The sequence below is a fragment of the Leuciscus leuciscus genome (assembly GCF_965113295.1).
Source record: "Leuciscus leuciscus genome assembly, chromosome: 13".
NCBI lineage: Eukaryota > Metazoa > Chordata > Actinopteri > Cypriniformes > Leuciscidae > Leuciscus > Leuciscus leuciscus.
This window is the reverse complement of record NC_138737.1, coordinates 42,107,109-42,118,088: the sequence shown is the minus strand read 5'-3', so window position 1 is coordinate 42,118,088 and position 10,980 is coordinate 42,107,109. Positions and strand designations below refer to the sequence as shown.

The 10,980-nt window shown below is 39.6% G+C and overlaps 2 protein-coding genes and 1 long non-coding RNA gene across 4 annotated transcripts in view; 1 reads left to right on the top strand and 2 right to left on the bottom strand.

Moving 5' to 3' along the window:
- LOC309511989 (ELKS/Rab6-interacting/CAST family member 1) overlaps positions 1-3,184 on the bottom strand; it is a 41,665-nt gene extending 38,481 nt beyond the window's left edge. Inside the window, exon 1 of one of the 2 annotated variants that reach the window (XM_082187393.1) lies at positions 2,329-3,184. In XM_082187393.1, coding sequence (XP_082043519.1) covers positions 2,329-2,442 — 114 coding nt within the window. In that variant the 5' untranslated portion in view covers positions 2,443-3,184. The remainder of the gene's footprint in view (positions 1-2,328) is intronic. The other variant, XM_082187392.1, reaches the window with a different exon arrangement.
- The window catches only part of LOC309512032, a 76,857-nt gene that overhangs the window by 62,558 nt on the left and 3,319 nt on the right, over positions 1-10,980 (top strand). The window lies entirely within an intron of this gene.
- On the bottom strand, positions 4,847-10,887 carry tlr9 (toll-like receptor 9). The gene is made up of 2 exons (XM_082187379.1): positions 10,460-10,887; positions 4,847-9,077 (listed from the first exon to the last, which is right to left on the bottom strand). Exon 2 carries the CDS (start codon positions 9,072-9,074, stop codon positions 5,898-5,900), a length of 3,177 nt encoding a protein of 1,058 aa, XP_082043505.1. The 5' UTR covers positions 9,075-9,077; positions 10,460-10,887; the 3' UTR covers positions 4,847-5,897.

Sequence of the window (10,980 nt, the reverse complement as noted above, 5' to 3'; positions counted from 1 at the left end):
TGTGCAGCGGGCGGTACCGACCGTACATGGAGCGTCGGGTTTGGGTTAACCCGGGAAGAACCAGCGCATGGTGGGATCATTTTTATCAATGAAGTTGTGTTTACATCGGCACGCGCATGCCCAGTGTTGGTGAATGGTCACGTGATCCGCGTTTTCAGTCGTTTTAATGTGGACGGAGATCAGTTCTAATACGCAGCTAAAACGCTGGTGTGGACGGAGATCGTATTCGTTTTAATTCTCCGTTTCTAAACTAAAACGCAGTAGTGTGGACGGGGCCTTAGAGTAAACTTTTACATTTTCCTTTTTTTATTGCTTTCACTTCAGCAATAATCTGCCGAGTGTCTTAAAGGGGAAATATCATGAAATCTGCCTTTCTCCGTGTTGAAGTGCTATAATCGAGTCTCCGGTGCTTCTACCGACACAGAAAACATGACCTACACACACCAGCCAGAGCGACAACAGAGACCAGATCTAACGCAATGATAAAGATCCAGCAAAGCCTGAAACTGTTGTGTGGTTGAGCACAGACGAGCACTGAACACTATTGACCAGAACATGTCACCGCTGTCTTATAAACACCTCAGGAACTGTGGACATTTGTGGAGAAGTTAAACATGATGATGAGATGATCCATGGAACTCCACAACAACTACAGAAATGTCCTGTCAAGCGTCGACACACCAGAAAAACATAAACCCGGGCAAGTTTAAAATGGATCAAAGAGTCTACATAACTTCATTAACGGATTTGCCAAATATTACATTTGCTGATGTGACGACTCGTGGAGGAAAACTCCGTCACCAAAAAGAAAAAACGAAATAAAGGGGAAAAAAAATTCCACGAGGAATTTGTCCATAAATATCAAGGTAGAGAGCGAGGCTAACTGTTACTGAACTGTTAACTAAAATGACACATCATTAGCGTGTCAATAGCTCTCGCTAGTTGCTTGCGCCATTTGTTTATGTTGCCTTGACTGTGGAGGAAGTAGATTAAGTCAAGTCAAGTTTATTTATATAGCGCTTTTCACAATACAGATTGTATCAAAGCAGCTTCACAGTATTAAATTAAAATAATACATCAATGTTTGTTTCTAGTGGAAAACGTCCACGTTTGGTAATGCTGATCAATAGTATTGTTGATTGATTAATTAAAATAAATATCCCCAAATATCCCCACAATAGATTACCACGACGATTGCGTATTTCCGGTCACAAATACGGAAGTTGTGAGAAAGGTCTATTGCCGGAGTTTCTGAAGCTCCTGTAAAGACTCCGCCCTCTTCTGAACGGAGGCGGAGCTAAAGCTCATTTGCATTTAAAGGGACACACACACAAACGGCGTGTTTCTGCTCACACACAAAAAGGGGGAAATTTGACAAGCTATAATAAATGATCTGGTATTTTGAGCTGAAATTTCACAGACTCATTCTGAGGACACCAGAGATTTATATTATATCTTGTGAAAAGGGGCATAATATGTCACCTTTAAAACGGGTTTGAATTCATGAATTACAACCATTTCGGTTTGGATTAATCACAGGTTATGATATATGGTGTACAAAGGCACGCATTACACACACTGGTTAAAGCATTAACAGCAGAGGTGACTCCAGATTCAGTCATTTGATGCATGTTATGTATATATGTGTGTGTGTGTGTGTGTGTGTGTGTGTTAAAGACCTGACCTTCACTGTTATACATGTGTGTGTGTGTGTGTGTGTGTGTGTGTGTTAAAGAGCTGACCTTCACAGTTGTACATGTGTGTGTGTGTGTGTGTGTGTGTGTGTGTGTGTGTGTGTGTGTGTGTGTGTGTGTGTGTGTGTGTTAAAGAGCTGACCTTCACAGTTGTATGTGTGTGTGTGTGTGTGTGTGTGTGTGTGTGTGTGTGTGTGTGTGTGTTAAAGAGCTGACCTTCACAGTTGTGTGTGTGTGTGTGTGTGTGTGTGTGTGTGTGTGTGTGTGTTAAAGAGCTGACCTTCACAGTTGTGTGTGTGTGTGTGTGTGTGTGTGTGTGTGTGTGTGTGTGTGTGTGTGTGTGTGTATGTGTGTGTGTGTGTGTGTGTGTGTGTGTGTGTGTGTGTGTTAAAGAGCTGACCTTCACAGTTGTATGTGTGTATGTGTGTGTGTGTGTGTGTGTGTGTGTGTGTGTGTGTGTGTGTGTGTGTGTGTGTGTGTGTGTGTGTGTGTGTGTGTGTTAAAGAGCTGACCTTCACAGTTGTGTGTGTGTGTGTGTGTGTGTGTGTGTGTGTGTGTGTGTGTGTGTGTGTGTGTGTGTGTGTGTGTGTGTGTGTGTGTGTGTGTGTGTGTGTGTGTGTGTTAAAGAGCTGACCTTGACGCTGATGACGGTGTTCAGGACTTTGGTCTGCGTGGCTTCGGTCAGGGGGTTTCTCCGGTGTAAGTCCTGCGGAGGAACTCGATAGAAACAGGGATGGCGGCTGGTCATTCTCAGCTTCTCTCCGCCGGTCGGTGTCTTTAACACTGTAGACCGGTCCTCTTCAGCTCACTTTACCAGCTGATCAACTCTTACTTTAGTAAGACTCTTACTTGTTCTTCATTTCTTCCACATGTCATCGCTGAGCAACTGTGCAACAGGTCTCGGTCTCATCTATTATTCATTTCATTTTCTTTTCCTTTTTATCTCTATGGCTTCCTTCCCTCTCAGACGTGATCCGGCTCTGTAAACGCTGTCAGGCGGACCTCATCAATAATTCATCTCGGGTTCGGGTTTGTAGAATATGTTGACATGTACTTGCCGAGTTAGTATGTCTAAAGTGTTCTTAGTTACGCAACTGTGACCTAATAATAATAATAATAATAATAATAATGTTCAATGCCTCAACCTCACGCTTTTAGACTTTCTCAGTGTGTGTAAACCTACCTCGGGTTCAGAGTATTTATTTGTTCCCACATTAATATCACACATGTCTAGGACAATTATGTGGTTTTGTTTTATTAATACAGTGTTTACATTTTTCTAGATTTCCCCCAAAAGAATGGAAGTGAAATGTGACAACATGCCCCATATAACATAACACCATATGACAGATTAAAATAATATCTGATCTAATAAAAAAATATACAAGACAAACTAAAATATTTTCTCAATAAAATACAATTATTAACTTTTTCATATAAAATAATGGCATTTTTTTATCATTAAAAATAAACACATTTTTGTGTTTGACAACAAACACACCGGAAAACACATCTATACAGCATAATTCAAAACATAATAATAATATTATTAATAACCTTTTTCTCATGGTTTCTCAATAGAATTCATAAAAGTATAGAATATTATAGAATAGAATAGTTCTAATAGAGGCTCATTGGAACGCAGTGTGACAACATGCCCCGCCTGAACAACTGTGTGTTCTGCTGGTTAGATCAGCATTAAAGAACTCTCAACTGTTCAATAACTGATAGAAGATTAAAATAATATCAGTTTTTTGTTTGTTTTAAATAAACAGAAAAAAACAAAAAACCAGATTAAACATTTACTTCAGTAAGAAATGTACTTCTGCTATGGTTAAATAAATAAAACTGGCCAATGCATGTTAAAAACAACAAGCAAGCCTTAAGACACTAATGCAAGAATTATTAAATATTGATGGAAAGCACCTTTTACTTTCTTTTTGCTGCAGAAAAATATGATCATTACCAATTCCCTTTTTTGGCAAAATTATGTATCTTGCAATAGTTACACACTATTCTACTGTTTCTACTTATTCATAATAATAATAATAATAATAGCAATAATAATATATATCCCATATTAAACAGCAATGAACCTTTATAATGTGTAAATATTATTGCAGTAATAGTGTCAAACTTGGAGTAAAGATGTAATTGGATTCAAGAAAGGAGCTATAAAAATAATAGTTATTATTATTAATTGGCTATGGCTGTGAAATGATATAAATACTCATGGTCAAACAGTAAGTCTCAGACTCCAGCGTGATATCTCCAGATGTGCGCTCCAGTCGGTCTTTAAGGCCTCGGTTTAATCTTAAGAGTTTGAACACCATGTTTCACTGCCACTTTAAATTACTTAATATCTTATCTTGTCACAATCTTACAATATAATAAATGTGCAAAAACATAGATCCAGTCGTGTCTTATAATGAATGTTTCTCAGCGTTCTTCTGAGTGAAACGTGTTGCTGAGCTCCAGAAACCGCAGAGCTATTCTAGACTAAACTGCCTGAAACTGGAAGTGTGTAAATGCCTGAAGTTCAGAGGAGCGTCTGATGCGGTCCCACAGGTGTATGGGGTCTGATGCGGTCCCACAGGTGTATCGGGTCTGATGTGGTCCCACAGGTGCACCAGTTCCTCGTGAGCGACACTTTCACTCGCCTCGCACTTCACACTTCTCTTCCACAGGTGTTTAGATCTTAATAGTCTTTCATATTTATGTCTTAAAGTGAATGAAAATGCAAATTGAAGAGTCAATGGCACCTATGAGTGAACAACCTCCCTACATACTAGACTCAATCTGCAGAAAACAACATATTAATAAATAGCTTAATCTCCATGAGTCATAAGTTTCTGTATACAAGTATGTATTATGTTTGAATTCTTGGTACGATTTTTAAGTTGTTGACCTTAACTGTATTCAATACAAATTATGAAAAATATATTTTTAAATCTCTATAAACAGGATTGCAACTAGTTTGTTATTTAAAATATTATCATTATTTAAAATGTTTGTTTTATTTGTGTTTTCCTGAAGCTCAAACAGTAGAGCATGACGCTCACTACACCAACATCATCCGTTCGATTCCCAGAGAAATGAACACTTCTGAACTGATGAACATTTCCCGTCACAAGGTAGTGGAGAAACACACATAAAAAACAAAACTTTTATTATTGTTATTTGAGTCCAGCTGTGGTTAACCATGACATTGCAGGTCAATTTGACCCACGAACATCCAAATCGTCAGAAATTTTGTACACACAAAAGAGTCAAAACTTTACAGGCATGTCCATATGACCATAAATGAGAAAGTTACCAAATTTAAATATATATATATATGCGATGGTTAACCAGTATTTTTAACCAGTCGAACTGATCCGCAACATAATAAAAAGGGCTTTCAGCTGTTTCTATTTTCTGATGGAAGGAGTTTAGATTCATGTTTTTCTGACATTTTTGATTATTTTCAATGCTATATATGTGTTGTAGCCAGTGAAGCTCTTTTTTAAACATTTTTAAAATTGAAAATATATTTAGTTTCAACCTTCATGTACCAAAATATACTTCAAAATGCATTTCAAACTCTTACATTAGCCTACATTTAGACTGAACACAGATGTGGATAGAGTAGCGTACTAGAGATCAAAACTACATTTTGTATTCACCATTTAAAGTCCCCCTGTGGAGAAAATCCAGCTTTTAATGTTGTTTATGTGTGTATGTGGTGTTTTTAATCTGCTTTAAGACAAACCATGTGTAGATTCATTAGTCGACACCATTGCTGAGTATTTCCTCCTTAAAACTGCAGTGAACCAAAGAGTCTCAAAAACACGCTTTGAAATCGCTGGTGTTTCTGACGTCACAAACTACCTTGTAACCAATCAGATCAACGTGTGATCGTCAACCAGTGGATCTCTGAGCTGAGTGAGTGAGTGGAGGCGGGGCTTATTTGCATATTCATAAAACCGCGCATACTAAATGAGGCAAGGGGGTCGAGTTACATTCAAAGCTATTTTAAGGTACGCTGATAAATTTTTCCAAGGAAAAAAAATCAAAATGTAATTTTTATGAGTTTTAAGGTATAAAGTTATTGACTACAGGGGGACTTTAAAATGTTACATTCTGATCAGTCACAATCCCCGACCAAAAATCAACTAAACAACGGGACTACCTAAAACATATTCTCAATACACTTTAGCCTTTTTAGAAGAAGCCCTCCGTGACTTTTTTGTTGTAGGCTTTGACATTGTCAGAAACAAGAGCGACACGCAAGTCATTCCAGAAGAGCGGCTGCACTCGTGGGTTCTTGGGCCATGACAGGACTGACTTTTTACAGAGCCGTTTCCTCATCTGAAGGTATTTGAACTTGGGGAAGGCAACGTCCAGCAGAACAAGAACGGCAACATCCACTTTCTCATCTAGAAGCCGCTGCTGAACCAGAAGAAAGGCTTGTCGGACAATCCCACTAGCGTGAGTGTAGCCACTGGGACTGGTCAATACAAACACCGTCTTTCTGCTGCTGTAAACCGCCTGGTGGAGATTCTCTATGCAAGATACTCCAGGCAACCAGTCACGCTCCTCTAGGCAGAGCCGAAAGCGCCATCTCCCCCTGTTCTCCAATCTCACAATCATCTCCTTGTAGATCCAATCTCTGATAGCCTTGTTACTCGTATCAAAGACCACAAACGCATCGTACTGGCTATCGGTCGTGTTCCCGTTGGCTGGAGTGTGTCCCTTGTGTCCAGTCCATAAAATCTGGATGCAATACCACAGATCCCAACCGTAGAGATGCTTTAACAGGGGAATGCTGGTCGCGGCCAATGTCAACAATAAAGTACAGAGTAAAGCGAATCCCCCATATATCTCCTGGCACGAGCGAAGGTCAACCGAGAGGACGTTCACGCCGGCCAACGACTCTGGGTAAGCACAGTGAACCCGTGTGGTGAGGTGTGGGATATCCAGTTCAGTTTCTCTGAGAAATTTGGCAAAGCCGGAGATAATGCAACTACAAATAAAAGGATTGGCATGCAGGACAAGTTTGCAGGAGGACACATTATTATTCCCCCCAGCAGGACAGAAGGTATCACCTTTATGAAACGACAAGGGAAGAGCATATGCGTCAAGGATCTTCAGCTGGTTGTGGTTGAGCATTAGGTGTTTAAGGTGCACTGCCTGACTAAGGAAAACCCTTGGGATTGCAACTAGCCGATTGTGGCTTAAGTCCAGGCTTACGAGACGGAGCTCAAAATGGATGTTAGGTAAGAATGAAAGCATGTTTGAGCTGAGGTTCAGGAAACAGAGCTGTTTGAGAACCGAGATGTTTCCCCAGGGAAAGTAAGTCAGCATGTTGGAGTCGACTCTGAGCACCTGGAGGCTCAACGGCAAGTTCACCATCACCTCCGGGGGGAATGATTTAAGATGGTTTTCAGAAATGTCTAAGTGCGTAAGGTTAGTGAGACCTTGGAAGAAATGCACATATTGGTTACGCCTCGAGTCCCACATTATGTCCAAACGATTTCCCGAGAACACAAAATACTTCAGGGAAGTACTATTGAGAACGTTAGAGATTCGTAAACCGATGTGATTGTTCGCTAGGCTCAACACTTTAAGAGACGACAAGTGTGAAAGGAACGTGAAGCGATGTCCCATTCCCTTCATGACAAAGTGGAATTCGTTGTTGCTGAGATCAAGAGCTTTCAGTGTCCCACTAACCTCTCGAAATGCCTTTTCAGAGTACAGGTCGATGCGGTTGTGCGCCATATTAAGGAAAGCTAGTTTGCTTAGACCTGAGAACTGCCGGCCGTTTAAAGATTGGCTGATGTAGTTGTAGGATAGATCTATGCATACCACATTTTCCATGCCGCTAAAAGTGCTTGCATTCAGCCATGGGATGTTGTTTTGAGACAGGTCAAAAGACAGGCTTTTGGAGCAGATTTGCTTTTTGAAATGCCACATGGAGTAGTAAAAAGGACAGGGACCTCCTTCAGATCCTTGCTTAGAGTTCAGCTCTGGGACGTCTTGGATTTGCAAGTTGTAATGTTCACGGTCGTGCCGTTTATCAAGGGTTTGGAAAGTCGATGTGGCTTCAGAATTGCAGGTTGAGTAGCATGGACTGAAAGCAATCATGTTTTGGGAAAGGCCCACCCTTCTTAACGCACTCATCTTGCTAATCGAATCAATGCTAATGGAGCAAATGAAGTTCATGCGCAGCTCCAGGGACTCGAGTCTTGGGAGTTTGATCAGATGTGCAAGGCTGTGGTCCGACAGTTCTTTGAAGAATAATCCACTCAGGTACAACTCTCTTAGAGCCGTCATCTTCTCTATGGCCGGTGACAAAATCAACTCAGAGAAGGTGTTCAGAGGTTCATAGTTGTAAAGCAGACTGAGCGACACAACATGCTGGAGCTCTTCATAAAAGGTGCCATTTTGTATGGCATAGGCTAGAAAGTTGTCCGACAGATCCAGATCTCGGAGATGGCGTAGCTGCATGAAAAGATGCCGGGGAAGTGTGCGAAGAGAGTTTCCTCGCAGACTTAGACTGATCAGAGAGCCGTTCTGATGTAGAAAAGCGTCTGGATGCAGATGCAGAGACTGGTTGTTCGGGCATGGGAAGCAGGGTTCGGAAGCATGGTCACATCTCTGGCAGTTCCACCCCAGGTTAAGATGTCGTAGTCGTGTAAGATTGCCAAACGACTCTTTGTTAATACGTTCAATCTTGTTCTCTCCCAAATCTAGGCTTTCCAGTGAAAGTGGGAGATGTTGGGGAACAGCGGTCACATTGTTGTAACTAAGGGTAAGGTTCAAAAGCTCAGGAAGATCTTGAAACACACGTGGGTCGATGAAGTAAGGCTGATAACACGGGTTGGCGTAGAAACAATTCTTGCTGAGCAGTAGTTGTTTGAGTAGAGGTGTACCGAGAGGTTTGACGATATGAAAGATCTTGTTAAATTCCAGTCCCAAGACCAAAAGCTGCTTTGGTAGAGGAGGAATGCTCTTCAGGCTATTCCCCGCTAACTGGAGGGAAGTTAGGTTTCTAAGTCCGACAAATGCTTCTGGATCAACATTCAGGCTGCATGAAGACCATCTCTGCTCTGTGAGAGGATCTGGTACACAGTTCCACATCAAGCTGAGATGCTTGAGATTGGGTAAACCAGCAAATGCATCACCTTTAATGTAGTGTATATGGTTTAGATTTAAGTTGAGTGATACAGCAGACAGCGATATGAACTTGGGGATTTTGCCGAGACGTCTGTGCTGGCAGTCAATGTTTATGTGTCCGTCCTTGGAAGTGTGACTTTCACATGGATAGAATTCAGGATGCATAGTTGCAAAAAGATGAAACTGATTCAGTATGAGAACCAGATACGCCCGTCCAAACATGGCCTAGACACACCAGAACAATAACATTAGTTAAAAACGGCAATGAAAGTTGTACTATGCTATACTCACTAGAACTATGGAGTGCATTACTTATTTGTCACAGTGGTAATGCTTTATAATAACTGCATGCTATTAATCATTAGTTAAGCATTATTAAACAGTTAATTCCTCATTTATAAAGCATTAATAGACATGAATAAGCAGTTATAAATGCTTTGTTCTTGATTTATAAGCATATCTATAATGTGTTTAATAATTGTATTTTCATACTTTATTAACGATCAATTTATAACTTCTAAATGAAGTATAGCATTATTTACAAACCAGTTATTTAGGTGTCAGTGGTTCATAAGATCACTTAGAAAGTGTAAGTAAATGATTAATAAACTTTTTAAATACATATTATTATTCAGACATATAGTAATAGTTACTTAGTGTGTTAATAAATGCTTTATTAACATGTAATTCTACTGTAATTCAGGGTTAATTCAGGGAGTTATAAAGCATTTAGTAGTAGTCAGTTCACTATGTGTGAGCTCATCTAAAGTGAGGACTAGTTATGCTTTGTAAAGCATTTATAAAGGAGATTTAAAGGCTGTTAATATTTTTATGTTCTGTATCACTGTGTGTGTGTGTGTTTCCTTTTTCTGTTTAGAAGATCAGTGAGTCTTTAAATCTCCTAAATCTCCTGCGTTTACTACATTTACTCACACTTTCTAAGTAATCTTATGCCGCGTTCCAGGCAACCTGTAACCCGTGTTTTTCCAACCTTATACCCGTGAAAGTGCACTGGAACGGCAGTCAAACCCGTGACTTCCCACCCGTGAACTCGTACTAGATCGATGTACTCCCAGTTACGAGTTGGAAAAACACGGGTTACAGGTTGCCTGGAACGCGGCATTATGAATCAATGACAACACCTAGATTGTAAATAATGGTAAATAATGTAACTGGTTTGTAAATAATGCAATACTTCATTTAGAAATGATAAACTGATCATTAATAAAGTATGAAAATACAATTATTAAACACATTATAGATATGCTTTTAATCAAGAATAAAGCATTTATAGTTGTATTTATAAACTGCTTATTAATGTCTATCAATGCTTTATAAATGATGAATTAACTGTTTAGTAATGCTTAACTAATGATAATAGCATGCAGTTATTATAAAGTGTTACCGTTACAGTTACTATGTGAAGTAAAAAGATAATAAAAGCATATGCACATTCAAATATTTTTTTGCAAATAAACTAACTTACAATATTTATTCCTGTACTATGTAGGATTTATTTTACAGAGTATTGAATATATCGTGCTGTATATTATTTGCTTGCCTTCTCCATCATATGGAACATATTTAAAACACAGAAAATCACTTACCAAAGGTTTGCAATCCAGATCTCACAACTCCACAACACCGTACATCAATTACAATCATAAGGGGAAGCAAAGGAATCAAAAACACTTGGTCTGGGTATTTATATTACCAGTGTTCACCTTTTCATGGAAGTGAAAGAAAAGTCCACAGTAACTGAAAGTCAATCACACACACACACACACACACACACACACACACACACACACACACACAGTCAGGGAACAGATGTTCAGAAGTGGTGAGGCATGTGATGCAAGAGGGAGTAATATTAGTTATTCTTGGTTTAAAAATAGTTACTGAAATTAAGAGATAGATTTCATAACCAATGAAAGGCTGAATCAGGGAGTACTGGGATGTTGCCCACAATATTTCTCTCTTGCACTAAACCTGATTATTGCATGATCACAGCATTCGAGTTGTTATCTAGCTCTATACAGATATTGATGGCGCAGGCACACATACCATACTTTAAAACAAGATACTATAATGTGAAGAGAGACCAGCTCCCTGTGGTTATATGTGA